Genomic DNA, 19,351 nt, shown 5'->3' with positions numbered 1-19,351 from the left:
TCTCTCTTTAGGAGGTATCTGAATTTCCCAATTGTAACAACAGTGTAAGACAGAGAACACAGCATATGCTGAGTTTGTGCCTGAACACAGACAGCTGCTTAGATTCCATGTAGAATTTTCTATTGGATGGGAGGCAGAATTGATAAATATAGAACATGATCTGAAGCAAGACAGTAATCAGCAATGCATTGGTCCTATCATCTTCAGCTCCACAACTATTTTGGAAAGTACTTAGACACAGATGGGGTCTGGACTGAGGAAACCCACATTATGCAAAACATTTTCAGGCAGTACCTGAGAATTCTGGCACACTAGAGTGTCACCTAGAGACAGATGTTAAAAAGAATGGCTCTCAGAAGTTAATTTCTCTATGCATGCAGTGTCTTTCACGACCGGCAAAAGAAATTTTAAGTTGTAAATAGCCTACATTTGGAACAAGCTTAGAAGGTGAGCAAAAGAACAGTGTAACCAGCTGCCCAGTTATCAGGGGTCATGATGGGGATACAACTAGAAGGACAAGTTTGAAGTCCAAACACTACACTGTTGAAAAGGCAAAATGAAGCTAATTAAAATGGGTGTTCAAGAGCTGTTAATAAAACAGTTTTCTGTTAGAAAATACTTCACTAATTAGTAAATAGATAAAAATATGTAAGTTATCACATATTATTTCTGTCATTTTCACTTTGATTTCAGTATGTACTTTAGTTTGTTTGTATTTTGATTTGTACGTGGAAGGATACCTTGTGACATAATGACACAGTCAAAAAGGTGATTAAAATTGATACCTTAAATCCTGGTGAAATAGGACTGAATTTTTTTTTAATATTTTGAAAATAGAAACAGTTATTTGGAAGCTGCATGTCCAGTAGTCTTAATAAAATTTAACTCCTTTGCACAACTAAAAGTGTCTGAAGGTTTGTGTTCTTGCAATAAAGTGCAATTCTGACAACCACCATTTGCATTCCGTGGACCAGATTTCTCTCCCAAACACACTTTAATTCAAACAGAATATATGGATTTAAATCAAAACAAGCAGACTCAGAAATACGCTGGATGTTACTAAAAGATATAGCTCACTGCATTGCTTCTTTTCTTTTTTACCACCAACCATAGAAAGCTTTATTCCAAGCCTGATCACACTTTCAGTTACAAAACACGTGGCAAAAAATAACAGTTAACACGCAAGATCTGCCATCTTTCTACTTGTCTCTACTCTTATACTGGACTTTCCACATTGAGGGATGGAGAATAAATCTCTCTCATTTTTTAACATAATGAATATACCTAAGGGTAGCAAATAAAGGTTTTTATTATTTTTTAATTTCATTTCAAAAATCTTTTACTTTCCCCAAGCCGCCATTTGTTAGTGCAACAATCCAGCACAGTGCTAGTTGCTGAGGTATACATGGTTAAACTAATTTCACCTTCAACCAAAACTGCAGTGTTTTCTCTCCCTCCTTTATTTTTAAAAGTAATGAAAGCCATATATTCACTATTTCACATTTCTAAAAATAATTCCACTCTAGAGTAAAGAATGGTTTTGTAATAATGACAGGCTGTAAAAAGCAACAGCCTTAGCTTTGATCACCCATAGAACTCCTGCTGTCCTTTTTTTTTTAAATATATTTTGTGCAAAATTAAGTTCTGTGTAGGTCTGTACCATAATTTGGAAAAAACTGTGTATAAAATGTACTTAATTTTTAAAAACAATCTCAACATCAAACAACAGAGAAAGGAGAAACAGATCAGATACAGCTGAAGTTTTCACATGAGAAACTAAATATAGTATGTTCTTAAAGCTCCAGTAATACATTCTTCCAAAATCCAGAATGCACTTTGGTCATTATTAAACATTAGTACAGAGGCAAATAAAATACAAAATGCTTGTTTGTGTTGCTTTATATATAAAAATATTTTTATACCACATAAGTTTAAGACCCATTACTTCAAATCTTTCAAGATTCTGAAGATTAGCAAACACAGTGCAACGTTCAGATTCTTGTCACAAAATTACTTATAATTTTTCAATATGAAGCCACTATTTTAAAAACATAAAATGTAAGAATACTCGCACCTGGTGATATTAATCCTCCCAAAAGAATTTGTAGAAGGAAAATTTGTTCAAAGTCAATTTGTAGACGGAAAGTTTGTTCCAAGTAACTTAACTCTACAGGGATGAACACAAATTTTTGTCACACTGAAGAACCAGGAGTCTATATGACTGGTCCATGTGGGAGGCAGGAACAGAAGGCAGAGGGAGAGGTGTGACACCCACGGTTGTGAAACCCCAGTGGAAAGAACTAGGGAATGACACCTGCTGGGGAGGAATGGGAGGTTATTTGAAGACACAAATTTGCCCAATAACAGGCTTCATGAGCTCTGCTGCTCACCAGAGAAACTTGTTCTCTGTGTTAAGCTGTTCTTAAACTTCAATGTGGTAAGAATGGCATATACTATAGTGTACAAGAGGAGAGCATCTACCTATCTTTTGCTAAGTCATTCATAGCATTCCTTTCACCGGTAAATAATTCTTGTTTAAATACTCAACTTCAACATATAATACATACTGCTCCATAGTTCACCATAATATATTCCAATTAATATACATTTATATGTATAAAGTTTCTCATTAAAAGTAACAATAAAAAGTGCACATGCACAGTCAGAGCTGCACAGAACAGCCCAGTATTTCAAATAAATACAATATTTAGTTTTTATCAAAATATCATACAGCATGGTAACCATTTACAATTATTGCTCTAATAAAAGTGTTTTCAAAGAACACTTGTTGACTTGTTAAATAATACCTTATCAATATCCCAGGATATTCAAACTGCAGCCTAAATGAGTTTAGATCCTGGAATTACTCAAAATATTAGAAATTCCCACTTGTTTCTAATAGTAATATAAAATATTTCTGCTACCTATCATACTGTATTGTCAGTACTTCGTGTTTTGTACGTGTCTCATTTTTCTATTGCAACCAAACATCTATTGATGTTATGTTGTCCTCATAAACGACTGATACAAATGAAATATTCCAAGCAATTTTACCACACTATCAAATGATTTCCATATAGTGTTACTGTAATTAAAAATGTCCAGCATTGGCTTCAGCTGTAATAACAGAGTAATTTAGTGTAATCTATTTTCAGGATTTCAAGTTCTCAGACACACAGTTTTTGACCCTTCGCAAATCTGACCTTTCCCAAAACTAAACAAGTAAGTTTGAAAATAAAATATAAATGTCAACTAAAATGAACATAAACCAGGGAGAAGATGAAATAAATATAAAGATTGCACAAGACAGATGTAAACACTTCAGTTTTCCAAATGACATCCTTGAAGAGGTTGTAGCATCTGAAATACGGATTCAGTGGCTGCTTTGAGGCAGTTTTGTCCATCAATGAGCTTTTCTATAACACTGTGTTATTTCATCTTCTTTCTATACTGTCAAGATTTGATCTTCCAGAGCTGCAAAAATTAGAGCAGTACATCAAGATTACTTCTCATCTCAGTTTTCTGTTTACCAGAATTGCAATAGCAACACAATTTTTTTTTCTTATATTTCATTTGCTGCATATTGTAGGATACACAAAATACATTTTACATTCATTTACTTCTAATAGAAAAAAAATAGGTAGATATAAGCAAACTCAATGGCAAATCAAGGGCTCTGTGACAACTACAAGCTTGTGGAAACTAACACGCCTCTAAACCTGAATCTTTAAATAGTTTCCAGAGTTTGTAGTTGAGATGGGTCCAGAGAGAAGGACCTAACCAGGCAGTCCTTCAGACAGGACAAAATAACACTGTGTAGGATTGGTCATGGTAATACTGCATCTAATGTAATACTTTACTGCAGTGCAAGGATAGCCTGTATCTTTCTGCATCCCTTAAAGAGCTACATAGTCAGCAGTGAGGAATTAAAGAGAGAATTCAAATCTGGGATTTGAAGAAAAGTTAAAGAACGTCTTGCATTCATGTGTAGAAATATCTCCATGTTTATGTCTAAGAATTCCTGTAAGTGTCCTAAATGAAGTCACAAAGCCATGAAAATGAAAAAAAAATGTTAAAAGGGCTGCTCTGACAAATACATCATTATTCTTCTGATACAGCTTTAACTTATTAACCATTTTCAAACAATAAATATTCTAGTTAATACAGCTAAGAATCAACAAGGCTACAACGTATGATCCATCTATCACAATATTCTGAATGCCATGGTGGAAAAAAAGGATGTTTCTCAAGTACTTACCTTTAGATTAAATCCAAGCAAGTCACTGATGACACCAGAAACAGCTGACAGGATGACAACTTGGGTGATGTTATAAAGCAATGGATTCATTGTAAGCCCGTATAACCTAAAGGGACTGTCCAGTTCCTAATAATGTAAAATAACAGAATCATTAAAAAAGCAAAAATTACACAAAGGGGTTTTTGCTCACATACATATTGAGCAATATTAGATAGTTTAGGAAGTTTTCAAATCCCAGTGGAGTAAAACATTCTATATTATTTGGGAAATAAAAAACAATGTGCAGGAAAATATCCGTCACGTTAACTGACTGCTGACTGATGGTGTCTAAATAACCCTTCAAAAAAATTGGGGGCTATTCATCCATAGCATTTATCAATATGCACATGGAGCCAACAAAATGGAGAGCTAGGTGCCATCATTTTAGAATTCCTTATAACTTTCCAGAAATCACCATTGGTGTTGAAAGAGTGAGAGACAGCAGAACAACAAAAAATAAGAAAGCTTTTCCATAATGACAGAAGGCTACCTCACTACTATGAAAAATTAACAATATCTTTCCTATTGTAATTCCCTTCATTTGCCATTAATTTTGAGACTAATTACTGATCAGCATAACCAGAAAGGATGATAAAGGAAAAAATTACTAATACTCATTTGACTGGCAATATTTTACTTTTTTTCTATTGGAAAAAAAAAATAGCCCAAATTAATCTGCAACAAAACTTGAACAAAGAAGATATTTCACCAGTTTTCAATTACTGGTGTGTGAATATAGTTACCCAAACTTTTCTGGCCTAGAAATATGTCAAATAAAGGAAGGAAAAAAGTTTCAAGATATAAGAGTGGATTATATAAAATACAACAACTATCCATTGCTTTGGTCCTTTAATATTTTCTAGCTTTAAATTCATCCTCATCCCTCTACTGCATTACATCCTGGGCCTTGAACAAGGCCTTATAAACCCTTTTTTAATAAAGAAGAATTTCAAAGCTCTGACTCTTCTTTCAAAAGAGGTGAAATAAGAATGAACAACCTTTTCATTGGTATAAAACTCTGCTGCAAATACAAAAGATATAAAAGACATGATTCTGAGAAGGACAGTGGAGAAATTCTTTAAGGAAAAAGTTTCTAGATTTTGGATTCATCTTACAAATTTTCTGAGTAAGAAAACACTCAGAATATTCAATATAATCTAGTCTTTAATGAAAGCTTAAAGATCAAAAACCTCCAAAATCAAATTAAAACTCATGATTCCCTTTAGCTACTGGACATGAAATACATAATTGCGCTGATCGGTAACTACCAAGAATTTATTTAAAGCTCATAGCAGGTGGCTTGAAAATATCACTTTTGGGCACATTCTCACAGTAACTAAGTGATGGCCTGAGTCTGAGATTTGTGCCACAAAAGCCAAGTCCCCTACTGAAAAGGCCATGTCAGTTGATACATTTCTGGCAAGAGTAAAACATGAACACTTTTTTTGAAACACTGAGAAAAGTATGAAAAAGATGGAGCAAATCAGTCCAAGGGTTCATCAGCATCCTGCCACTAACTGCAGCCACCTACCTCCTCACAGCACACAAACACTTCAGCTCATGACACGATTCCCTGAACCTGTTGTGCTTTGTCTAGTCTACTTTTCCAGTCTCTCCTTGAAACCAGATAATTTTCTGCATCCACAGTGTCCTTTGACCAACAGTTGCACGAGTCTGTTACCCAATTCACAGAGAATACTTCCTTTTGTTTGCTCCAAAACCAAGTCCTAAAAGCTTTGCAGTCCCTTATTCTTATATCAGGAGATAGAGTCAGTAACTGATTAACCAGGTTCTCCTTAATGCTGTAGCATAACTCTCAAGCTGTTGCTTTGTCAGCTTTCTGACACCATCAGTCTTCTCATGGAAAGTGAGAGCTGGCTAGGTTAAAAACCGAGTTTAAGCTTCATTTTAAGCACTGCTCCTCAGCACACAGGAATCAACAGGTTAAGTGATCAGAATTATTCAACTGGTGATAGAATGAGACCACAAGGCCTCAAGTCACCACTGCATCAACATTCAAAACAGACAACAAAATTGCAACCCCATCCAAGGGTTCATCATCCTGTCTACCCTGAAGTACCTCCTCTCACGCTTCTCATATGCTGTTAAAGAGTAAAACTTACTGTATGTAATAATAATTTGCAATCTGCAACAATAGCAACACAACACTCTATGAACAAGTAGCATCTCTGTGAAAGAGATACAGAGCAAATTTAAACCAAAGCATACTGCCTGCAAAAGTAACACAAGTGGTTCTTTAACCAACCTATTCTGCTTGTTACATATAACACAGGAATACTATTTTAATCTTACCTTCAATAACTTAGTAGCAAGTTTTAAAACATTGTTCACTAGTGTCAGTTCCTCCTTCTTATTAGGTTTTTTCTCCATTTTCAAGTACAAGTTTATCTGATTTAAAAAAAAAATACAAGTATCACCACTTATTCAGAATTTAAAGGAATTAATTTGAAAATACTTAATATTACAATGAAGTGATTACTTAGGAGGCAAATGACAGAACTGCAATGACATTTCTGCAAGCAAGTAAATTTTTTGTTTTCTTTTTAATGTTTAAGAACAAGTACTAGCTCAGCACCACAGGAAAATACAATGTTTTATGATATAACAAAATACATTTGACATTATTTTAGCAACAACTTCAAAGTTTAGTCCAATCCACAACTTAGGCAAGAAAAACCACCATGAATGTAAGGTTTGCATAATTTCTGTTTCCTCCTTCAACAATTGCCTGAGGTTTGTCAATTCATTCCCAGGTTTCTATACTAGTAGGCAGACTTTACAAGGCTTAAAATCCCCAGAAGCTATTGAATAGACTAAAATGCTAAAACACAATTCTCCTAAAGTGTAATTTCTTTTAAAAGATTTTAGTATAATTTAGTACTTCATGAGGACCTTGAGTGCAGAAAATCAATCTTTCCAGTGCCTTGAAATATTTGAAAAATTATTAAACTCTTCATTGCTACAGAAGAACAGTATATTGAACATTTCAATATTTCTGTGATGCAGACTTTTTCAGGTCACTGTTTCTGAGTAAGAGTACAAATTTGCTCTCTTTCAACCTTCTAGCAATTTTGAAACATCAGCTTTCATTTTCAAACAACATGTTTGATATTCTAGACCAGACAAAGGCTAGTTTTTTCTTTTCTATTGCATACAAAAGAAAATCGAAAGAAAGAAATCTTTTAAAGCCATTAATTTCTTCTTTTAGGATGACAACCTTCAACAAAATAAAAAATGAACAGTTTAGCAATGTGCTGAAGTCTTTCTTCAGATAACACTTACCAAGCTACGGAAGCAAAGCTGCAGAAAGGAAATGGTGCTATATGATGCTATGATATATTTAACTACCTTGTTGTAAGGTGGTTATCGAAATAAGTGCCCACAGACATCTAAATAAAATAACTGAATATTTTCAGATTTCCCTAAAAGACCACTGTAAGATTCTTACAGATTATAAAAAATAAAAAAATATGCCTAATATATTATAAGGTATGTTAAGCTCCTGAACTATCAGTTTCATTTTAAAGTAAAATTATTCTTTCAGAGGCAAAGATATTCCAGTTTTTAAACAAAAAACTACCAATTTCAACAATTCAAGATTTATAAACAAGACTAAACTAAAGGCTCTAATTAGCAGCTCTGAAAACCCTAGGAAGGTTCAAATCTCTTTTAACAGTTCATAGAATCATAGAATCAACCTCCAGGGACGGTGAATCCACCACCTCCCTGGGCAGCCCATTCCAATGTCTGATTACTCTCTCGGTAAAATACTTTTTCCTAATATTTTCCTAAACCTCCCCTGGCACAGCTTATGATCATGCTCTCTTGTCCTACTGCAGGTTGCCTGGGAGAAGAGATCGACGCCCATCTGGCTACAACCTCCTGTCAGCAAGTTGTAGAGAATGATGAGGTCTCTCTCCCCTGAGCCTCCTCTTCTCCAGGCTAAACGACCCCAGCTCCCCCAGCCTCTCCTCATAGGACTTGTGCTCGAGTCCCTTCACCAGCCTTGTTGCTCTTCTCTGGACCTGCTCCAGCACCTCAATATCCTTCCTGAACTGAGGGGCCCAGAACTGAACACAGGACTCCAGGTGTGGCCTCACCAGCACTGAGTACAGGGGAAGAATCACTTCCCTGGACCTGCTGGCCACACTGTTCCTGATCCAGGCCAGGATGCCATTGGCCTTCTTGACCACCTGGGCACACTGCTGGCTCATGTTCAGCTTCCTGTCAATCCAAACTCCCAGGTCCCTTTCTGCCTGGCTGCTCTCCAGCCACTCTGTCCCCAGCCTGTAGCACTGCAGGGGGTTGTTGTGGCCAAAGGGCAGGACCCGGCACTTGGCCTGGTTGAACCTCATCCTGTTGGAATCAGCCCAACTCTCCAGCTTGTCCAGGTCTCTCTGAAGAGCCCTCCTGCCTTCCAGCAGATCAACACTCCCCCCCAGCTCAGTGTCATCTGCAAATTTGCTAATGGTGGACTCAATCCCCTCATCCAGATCATCAATAAAGATATTAAATAGAACTGGGCCCTTGAATCAGGAGAGGACTTTAAGTGTGTATATGCACAGACATCTACCACATCTATTTTGAGACTCAAAACTGGCAAGATAACAACTTTGATCAGACCATACATTGTTTTTTGCTCAACAAATGCACAAGATCAATTAAAAACATTTTCAGAAGGACTTGAAAAATTACAGGCATACATCATACAGTCAAAAAATGATCTTAAATTACATCAAATGACTCATACTGGTGCCTCTAAGCCTACTCACTTAAACAGAAATTGGGATATAGCCATCTCAATATTCCTTACAACTTTTGAATAAAGTCACACACTTATTTCAGAAACTGAGCTTCAGGTTGTAAAGCGTTGTTTCACCACATCATAATTAACTCCCTAATCCAAACTCTTTTAATACATCCAAAATGTCTGACACCTACCAGATGAAGGACCTGTTTAGATATAAAAACATAGGTCTATACAAATTCTCACCTGCTCTGTAAGTAATATTGAGGTATTGCTGTACTTTTTACTAGTTTCAGATCCAAGAGTAACAAATCTTAAGAGAAAAAGTGTTAATGAAATGCACCAAATTACGAGTTCCCAGTTGTAGTGACAATCAAGGAAGATCTCATGCATGTGAAGCAGCTGCAAACAAAAGAGTGAAAAAAAAATCAAAACTTAATTGGAAGCAATAATTATATTACAATATAAGACAATAGATATCTTCATAACTCTGAGAAACATTTCCCAGTAATGAATATATGTCAGGTTTTTAGGCATATAAGAGTTTTGATGCAGTGTCGATTTAAAATTATGATTCAAAGATACAAGGTTTGAGACAATATATGTTCTGAAAGGCTTAATCAGAACTTAGGACTTTTCTTTTCATGTCCCTAAAGCAATAGAAAAAAAAATACACTCTGAGGCAATTTTAAACTCATGTTCAAACTTGCAAAGACACTATATGGGATAAAAACCAAAATACACCGTCAAATGTACTAAATTTTATGTAAGAGTTATTGCTAAATTACATTCTTAATAAAATACTTACAGTTAGCTACCAAGCAAACACAACAGAGTTAACTACGGAAGAAACTGTAAAAACCAGCAGCTGTTCAGAAGCTCCTTTGCACTTTGAAACAGAAGCTCCAAAAAAAATCTTAAGCAGTAGAAATCTTTCTTAAACACAGATTTGCTTACTAAAAGATATTCCACTAGAGGGCAGGCAAATATAGCCAACAAGCTTGTTTCTCACAAAAATCATCAAGGTCAGTCTCAACTGTCTCTGCAAAAGTGTGTTTTCATGTAAAATGTTGGGGGAAAAAAAGTGTCCCAATGAAAAATGAAAGAGGACAGAGAGTTAAAAAAATAATAATGAATCATAGAATATCCTGAGTCGGCAAGGACTCACAGGGATCATTGAGCCCAATTCCTGGTCCTGCACAGGACAACCCCAAGAATCACACTGTTCCAGGTGCAGAATCCACCACTTGCCCTTGTTAAACTCCACACCATTGGTGATTGCCCAGCCTTTTAATTTGTCAAGGTCATATTAGGAATTATGCTATAAATAAGTTTCTTTAGCTATTACAGAAAAATAATCCATTAAATTAAATGAAAAATACAAAATGGAGCTCAATCTTCTGAAAAGCTGTAACAGCTATTACTAGTTTTTCACTGTGGTCTTCTAGCTTACTAGAAATCACTATGCAAAAGGCACTCAAAATTGTTTTAAAAACTATTTAAGTCATGGTTGTGTCTATACAAGCAAATTTTCCTCACCTGTGCACAACAGATAAACACGACTGAGATAGTCAGTAAGAAGGCAGATGAAACTATCACATCCACAGAGCGTTGAGGACCTCGACGCTGAAAACAAAGGATATGCAGATACATTAATGAAAACCTAATGGCATAACTAATTAGAATCACATCTTGAACCTGTGTTTCATCATGGCTCACAATGTGGCAATCTAAGTTTTATGCAACATACTAGATCTCAATAATATCAATACAATTGAATACCCCTGAAGGCACATGAGATGAATTCAGATGCAAGCATTGAAAGATAACTGTGAGAAAAGAAAATTTTCACCACTTGTTCAGTCAGCTCCTTCGTGATGTGTAGTAACTTTTATTTAGGCAGCATTCCCCGACATAAATTTGACACAGTACTGGGCTTCAATCCCAAGTATCAAATCAGTGCTAACAAAAGGTTTCTGGACACCAGATCACAACAGGATATCAAGATATGACTTCATATGGTTGGCATTTTTCACCACTTGCCTCTTTTTGACATACAAGAGTTGTTTGTACCCACTGAGCTTTTCCTCTTTTTTTTTCTAGTTAAAGAATTAGACATCCAGTGCTGCACTGAAACCTGCACGAGTTATCACATACATTTATTTCTCAACGTTATTCTCCAGACATGCCACTGTATAAAAGTGAGAAGAATGGGAAGTGTACACATGCAAGGTACAACCTTGGAACTTGGAGAAAAAGATAGGAAGCTTAACTATTGAAAAAAATTGAAGTGCAAATTCCTGCTGCAGGGATGCACACAGTACTTCTGTAGTGAGCTGGAGGGTTTGGTCTGCGCAAGACTTGAAATATGTCTACATCCCTGCTCACATCTTCACAGGTGGACACATGTACAGGAAGTGTAATATGCAGGTGTGTTTTGGACAAATGCTCTGTCAGTATGTGCCAGCAGTACCACTGCAAGAAGACAGCCCTGCTCCTTAGCTGCTTGTCTCCATTCCTCGCACTGTGCTTGGCACAGGCATTACAGAGCTGCCCAGTGACCCATGTAAAGCAACAGATGGAGGTCAAAATTACTGTTCTTGACTGGTTATTTCTCAGCTGGGTCAGTTCCCTATGCACCTGCCTCTGACCACTGACTGGTTTTTTGTTAGCCACACTATTATACAAATGTTCCTGGTGTCATAAGAAAAAGTGGAATATGTAGATGTGGTTGTGAGGAAAGAAGGCAAGACATTCTCTCCCCAACAATGCTACCATACTCATCAAAACTACATTATATTATCCAAGTGATGTTATCCTCCTTTCACCCCAACCAGCACCACACTACAGACTACAAAGAAAAAGATGTGTCTCAAATGTAAAGTTTAAAGGACATCTCTTTTTTACAACATCTCTAACAGATATTTCCATAACTCAAGGGGGCGATATAAATTAATCACCTCAATTCCTCTTTAAATGATGCATCTTTCAAATTTAAGATTTTGTTTTACATGAAAAATTTTGCTTGCTTATAAATCCCCTTTCCACAGTCTCCAGTCTCCACACTCCTTAATGTTTTCATAAACCTTTTCCTACTTCTAGAAACTACTGATAGCAGATTTCAGGGATCAAAATGTCTTACAGATAATACATGGGCATAATTTGTAGCTTCACCTGGCGCACATACACTCACAGCACAAATATATATATAAATGGTCTTGCTTTACAGATTAATAAAGATTAATAACACAATAAAGTGTGATGACACTATCTGGTAAGACCCTTACAATAAGATATTATTGGTATTATACTACAAGTGGTCAGTTTTTACCCAACATACTCAGCCCAGAGACTTTTCTGCTAGCAGTAGTAAGACAAGACTCCAACTCTGAATACATTCAGACTTTATTCCAAGGTGAAAACCAGACATTTACTTTCTCACAATCTGCAGACACTGCTGGTGCAGGGTCACTAAAATGAAGCATATATGGGAGACATGCACCAATAGTAAGTGCACAGGAGATATATACTCAGACTAGAATACCAATCTTCCATCATCAGCATAGGAGATATTTTATGTTAAAGCATAAATACACATTGTTTTAAATTTTTTTAGACGTATTAAATGTATTAAAATTTTATTAAAGCAAAAATATACATTATTTTACCTTTAGATAGGACCTGAGAGAAAGCCACATTTTTATATTCTGTACTTTCTTCAAGCGGAAGTGAGGAACCTCCGATTTTCTTGCCCTTCTGGCAGATGTTAGATGACCAAAAAGTTTGGCAAAGAGTAGCCTCTGCAGAGAAGAAAAAAAGAAATTAACTATTAATTGATTTTCAGGGGTATTAAAAAAAACAAACGGAGAAAAGGCTTCACATAATATGTCAAAGTAATGTACAGTGTACCAGTGTAAATTAAAATACGTTAATATAAAGCAGAAATAAGTGCAGCATATTATTAAAATCAGGAAATACACTAAACCTTTTAAAAGTCTCCATATTCTAATGATAAAATTTAGCTACACTTGGAGTTCCTTTCTTCAAATTTTAGACAACAGAGCCGCTAAGCTTTTAAAATTTTGGCAAAAAACCCTCAAACCTGTCCATTATTTACATTAGCGAGCATCTGTATCACAGGAGTTACTTTCAACAGAAATTATAATTATTAGAAGCAGGTTAATTCTATTCTACTGTATCACATCACATATTTTGACCACAATTTAAGAACAGCAAGTATAAAAAATTTTCTTTTGCAGACCAATAAGTGTCTATATTCTGCAGCTAATAACATTGCTCTCTTAAAAGTTTAAATTGCAGTACCAAGCCATAGAAGAACAGGTGCATTAGTTCAGACAGCAGCTGTCACGATCTCCAGCCACAGAAACAACCTAACAACAAAGCAGTCAGGGCTCTTGGACAGGGTCTGGATGGAACCATTTTGGATGCCCCACCCCTGGAAGTATTCTCAGCCAGATTGGATAGGGTTTTGAGTAACCTGGTCTAGTGGAAGGTGACCCTGCCCATGGCAGGGGGGTTGGAATAAGATGCTCTTTAAGGTCCCTTCCAACCCGAACCATTCTATGAATTAAAGGTTTTGAACGAAACACAAAGAACAACTGGCAAATTTATAGAGTTCTTTTATTGAAGCTCCCTCTGCTTGTGGAAGACTGAGACAAAGTGGGACATGACTAAGCACTGGCTTAATGCATTCAGCCAGTTATCCCTCAGAAATGCCCTCCAGGAAAAAATATGTTTAGGTACAGAGACTTCAGTCCATTGCAACTGAATCATCTAAACTGCAAGCCCACTGAAGTATTTGTCATCACTGATCTGTGAATCACAGGGTGCTGAAGAAAACAAGTTTAAAATATCCAAAAAGTCAAGAAATGCAAACATCAAACTTCGTTTTGCTTCAGATGAAGCCTCGTGGTTTGCTGTTCGTACCTGTTTATACGTCCTCTCTGCTACACATAGCAAGAAAAAGAAAATCCACACTAGAGACACACGGACCACGAAACTTATAATGACCATTGAGAGAACCAGAATGTCTCCATCTGATCCAAAGGCAGTCATGCAAAGTTCAGCGGCAGAATGTGCAGCTAGTTGTTCTAAGTCTTTAGCTTGGGAAAGCCGAAAGACAAAGGGCATTAATCCCAAGATTAAAGATATGACATTTCCAAAAATCTGATAACCAATTCCTGGTATATAGCTGTTCACCTAAAAACAAAAGAAAACAAGGCATATTTTTAAGTTTGGAATGAATTTGGTACTAATTCAATAAATAAAATAATGTTTCTGTCTTAGCACAAAGAACACTATAACCTGATAAGTTATATGAAAACTTCAACCAAGCATTTTCATACTTTATTGTTAAAAAAAAGGAAGTCCTCAAAGAGCACTTACTGCACAGGAACCAAGACAAATAGTTTAAAAACCCAACAACATAACATTGTAAATAAAATCTAGCGCATGTTCCTGTACTGAAAATTCATTGAACACTGAATTAGCAAAGGGCACCAATCAGACTGTGCTGCTTAGATCCTTTATGTTGCTCCTACTTGTGTTCTGGTTTTAAGCTGTACGCTTTTTAATGGAATCAAAGTGTTTACGGTGCAGACATGACTGGAGTTCTGCTGTGCTGGCTATGGCTTTGCTAAGTTTACTTCTGCTGTAGATTGTCCCCAAACCTGTGAAGTTTATGAGTCAGGTAGAGATCAGAACTAGGTTTGTGAATACACTGCTTTTTAACAAGTTTGGGATGGTAAGTATCAACTTGCCAGAACTAAGCAGAGTTAAGCTCTGCAAGAATTTCATGTCCAACCCTACAAAATATGGTCTATATTGAATAAGAGCATGACATCAATTTAAAGCTTGTCTAACTGTTTTCTGAAAAGGCATACTAGGAAAAAGAGGGAGGACTAGTGAGATATCCCACTGATCCTCTTAGATGTTTGCTTCTTAAATAGGAAAGTCCTAACTTTAGCATCCAAATACTCAGATCTGTTTATTCCTAACCCAACACATCATTTGATCATCAGAATCAAGGAGATGAATAAAAATATTCACAGCATCGCTTTGTAACAATAAGAGAGGGTGGCTGTGTTAGCAAGTACCTAACAATGCAAACACATTTTATTGTCCCAACACTCAAAATCTGGTAATTCTTTAATCTGCTAGTTACAAGTAAATCTGTGATGTAAGACACAGAACAATAATCAGAATAACAGATATTTTGAAACAAAAACCCAAACAAACAAATAAAAAAACGCACAACCAAGCAAACCAAACCAAAACAACAACAAAAAAAGAGAAAACACCAACCATAAAACAAGCTTATTTTTGGTAGTGCTTATACATCTAAATACAATATTTGCATAAAGTTAAATGAATACTCACCCTGTTCATTATCATACCACTGATTTCAAGCACAGACATATCTGCTTTCTTACAGTCATTACCCTCCCATACAATTGCACTTATTTTTTCTAGTCCTGGATTCAAAGTGTGGATCCAAGGTAAATGACTCTGGGAAAGATAAGGAAAATATTCCATCAGAGTGAAAAATCTATTGTCATGTCAATATACCTTCGTCAGCAACGCACTGACAAAAAAACACGCTTTATGTTTTGCATTTGCATTTTGCATTGCTGTATAGCATTTCTTTCTACTATATACTAACATCATTCCTCAAAATCATCCACTCCTTTTCCAAGAAACAGCTGTGAGTACAGGGGTCTCTCCTCCAAACTCTATTTTCTAATAGTGATGAGTTACTGTGATTTAAGGATTTATTGGCTTTTTTTTCATTCAAACATATCAAAGAAGAGAGAAATATGAAAACAAGGATCTACTTATAAGTCATCCTTAATTCTGCCATGTTTAATGGATTTTTAAATTATTATTATTCTTCCCCTAACATTCTGAAAAGTATTCTCAGGTTGAGCCCAAGGAAAACACTTTTTTTCTATTTGCTCTTATTAATATTTGTGTACTTTACAATCCTTGTTAGGGATAAAGACCACCCCCATATGCAAACTATATTTGACAAGACTCAGAGCTCTCAGACTCAGAGGTAGATGTCTAATCAATACACACTGCTCCAACAGCCAAGCAATCCCAGGCCAACCTACTGAATGCACTTATTGCTGAGGGACCTTTTTCTGTAACCACAGAGTCAAGTGAAAATTGAAGGATATGAAAAACGTTGAGGTGACAAGTCCTGCTCAGGCCATTTCTTGACTTTCCTCAGCCCTGTCTCACTTCTCTCCCATTCAGGTGACTAAAATTGCTCTCAGCTTTAGTCACCTGGCACTATGTGCATCACACTACTGAAAGTGCTGGTGCTGGCTGGGAAAAGGGCATCATATTATTTTTTAATTTTAACTTATCATTGATTAAAAGTAAACCTTTATTTTATTTTTATTTTATTGCTTGCTTTATCAGTGTTTATCTGAAATCTTTGTATTCTGCTAAGTGCTCGATTATCTCCCTTTTTATTTCCATTGGATAAAAAAATTATTTATATTATTTAAACAACGCAAATATTTTTTGCAGGACTTTCTTAGCCACAGATTCCCAAGGTCTTCCTCTAGAGGGAGCATCAACACCAGGAGCTGAGTCTCAAAAATTCAAAATCTGCAATCAAATAGAAAAACCCTCAACAGCAGAAAACCCAAGTCAATATACATACTGCAATTCAACTCACTATTTCAAGGCTTACACTTCTGTGTTTTATGCAATGCAAGCAAGAAGAACTAAAAATAAATCAAAAAAGCAAAGACTGCATGAAATTCAAACTGTTATCTCTTTTGGTTTTGGGGGATTTTTTTTGTTGGGGGGATGGAGGGAAGGTTTGGCTTTGGGGAGCCCAACTTTTTAAAATCAACAAATACATCATTTTCAATTCTGGCTATGAGTGAAGAACCTGTCTTTTGAAATTCTTTTCCTCAGTAGCATTAACATCGTCCCTTGCATGACATTCCTTAGTTTTGATGATGCACTACCCATATATATGACTTGTTAACCCAGAAGAATATTTCACATTCTCTCCATCTCTTTACTTAAGTGGTTTAAATTAGCCATGTAATTAAAGATAAGATACGTACTACAAATAAAACTGGCACTGAACGGCACATATGAACAGTTTTTATGAAATGAAGACTAATTCTTGATTGTTAATGATTGAGTATTAATAATGCATTCTGTCCAACATTAGCCTAAGACAGGTAACAACTGAACTGCTATCCGAACAAACACCAAATTTTCAGAAATTACTGTCTGCTACACAAATATGCTGCTGCACAATACCATTAAAGAAGGGAAATAAAACTATTAGCTTTCAGGCAAAAAAAAAAAAGTAAATAGAATTAGGCAAATATAGTATACATGTGACATCATATAAATACATATATATAACATTAGATACTGTGTATGTCATCTTTCTGTTTGATTTTTCTATATATACATTTATACATAAAAAACCAGAAAGATGTCTGTTAAGTGCTTACAAAAAAGTAATTCCACTAGAAAGAAAAAGAGGGGGGGAGTCCCCATCCAAGACCAAAGCAACAAAAAACAAACAGAAGAAAACAAAGAAAAACCTCAAAGAAACAAAACAAAACTCCAAACCAGAAAAAAAACCCAACCAAACAGAACCATGACCTAGAACTAAGATTCAAATGCTCAAATATTCTATAAGCTATCCAATTTTTGCATATTGTCATATCCTCTTCCTTTGACAAATTAATGACTGAGTAGGAGAAATCGAATTTTCCTTGTTTTAATTCCATCAAATCACTTTGGCTTTGTTACTTTCTGTTATAGAGTTCTTTCTCCCAGGCCTCCTGTGACATGTGATAAAACGGAAAATTCTGAACTTGTGTGTAGTGTAAAAAAAAAATCAAAATTGGCAGATACCAACCTGATGAAAGGGATCATCTCTGTATTCTTTCTTCACACATGGATTCACTTGAGGGCTTTCCACATCTGTCTCACTGGTACAGGAGGAGTGACACTCTGCACAGTGCAACAGGTCCTCCCACAGCACATCTTCGGTTTCCGACTCCGGCCTCGCACTCTCAGAATCCTGCCTGGAGCTTGAACACCGAGAACTGCAGCTTGTACCAGATTTAGGTGTATCCTGAAATTGAAATTTGCATTGGAATTAACGCAGCATTTTTATTCTACAACGTTTCTTGGCAGAACAGTTAGAAAGTTCAAATTAGTTAACGTGTGTTTATCTGGGTTTTTTATGTTCCAATCCATCATCTTTGTCACCAGAAAGATTTAGATGTTTATTGAAGATGCGTCTAAGAGGTTGCACATTTTAAGACACTGTACAAAAAAACAGCAATCCATGACTCCTGCTTTGTTGAGGAGGGGATCACATAAAGAAGAATCAAATCATACTAACTATTAAAAGGAAATAACAACTTGACAGATTTTAGAACTCATTAGTTTAGAATTTAACAGCAACTATCAAGCTTCCAGCTATGTCTTTGAAGAATTGACTCTCAAAGTCTCCTAAAATCACATTGTTACTACTTATATATCTTCTCAAAGACAGAGTGAGTTTGTTTGCAGACAGTAATGCATCAGGTAGAGAGGAAAGGATACACATAGCTAATGCTAGTTATATGCATAGTCTGCATAGTCATACATAAAATTTTAATTATTTTAAATAATCTGCACTTGAGAAACAAGTATGCCTTATTAAACTTAAAGTTTACCCAGATGTTAAAGAAAGAAAAATATTAAGTATGGGACATTCAAATCTCCCAGCGCATACACACGAAATAATCTATAGTTGTCTTCAGGACAAGAATGTGGAGTTTTTAACTACTTTCCATAATAAGCAGAATCCATTTCCTACAATACAGAGATGAAGTATTAAAAGCAGTACCAGCCTACTCATTACCATCCTCTGGCAATTTCCATTCCCTCTTAACACAAAATTTACTTCTTTCTACTAATTTTTCTTGAGAACATACACAATTTTTTACACTGAAAAAAAAAATTAGCAATGTTTCGACAGACATACTAACTTATTATCATAGAATCATAGAAACATAGAATCAGCTGGGTTGGAAGGGACCTCCGAGATCATCAAGTCCAACCCTTGATCCAACACCACCGTGGTTACCAGACCATGGCACTGAGTGCCACATCCAGTCTCTTCTTAAAAACCTCCAGGGACAGAGAATCCACTGCTTCCCTGGGCAGCCCATTCCAATGTCTGATTACCCTCTCTGTAAACAAATTCCTTCTAACATCTAACCTAAACC

The 19,351-nt window shown here is 35.9% G+C and overlaps 1 protein-coding gene across 8 annotated transcripts in view; it reads right to left on the bottom strand.

The window, feature by feature from the left end:
• Positions 1 to 1,085: 1,085 nt before the first annotated feature.
• The window catches only part of LOC135414968 (protein PHTF2), a 124,574-nt gene continuing 106,308 nt past the window's right edge, over positions 1,086 to 19,351 (bottom strand). For all 8 annotated transcript variants that reach the window (XM_064656370.1, XM_064656364.1, XM_064656362.1 and 5 more), the window contains 9 exons: positions 17,989 to 18,207; positions 15,465 to 15,593; positions 14,013 to 14,285; positions 12,734 to 12,865; positions 10,605 to 10,691; positions 9,312 to 9,467; positions 6,611 to 6,706; positions 4,259 to 4,384; positions 1,086 to 3,474 (listed from right to left, as the gene is read on the bottom strand). In XM_064656370.1, the coding sequence (XP_064512440.1) occupies positions 3,454 to 3,474; positions 4,259 to 4,384; positions 6,611 to 6,706; positions 9,312 to 9,467; positions 10,605 to 10,691; positions 12,734 to 12,865; positions 14,013 to 14,285; positions 15,465 to 15,593; positions 17,989 to 18,207 (1,239 nt within the window). In that variant the 3' untranslated portion in view covers positions 1,086 to 3,453. The remainder of the gene's footprint in view (positions 3,475 to 4,258; positions 4,385 to 6,610; positions 6,707 to 9,311; positions 9,468 to 10,604; positions 10,692 to 12,733; positions 12,866 to 14,012; positions 14,286 to 15,464; positions 15,594 to 17,988; positions 18,208 to 19,351) is intronic.

The sequence above is a fragment of the Pseudopipra pipra genome, chromosome 5, assembly GCF_036250125.1.
Source record: "Pseudopipra pipra isolate bDixPip1 chromosome 5, bDixPip1.hap1, whole genome shotgun sequence".
Classification (NCBI taxonomy): domain Eukaryota; kingdom Metazoa; phylum Chordata; class Aves; order Passeriformes; family Pipridae; genus Pseudopipra; species Pseudopipra pipra.
This window is presented reverse-complemented; position numbering and strand designations above follow the sequence as displayed.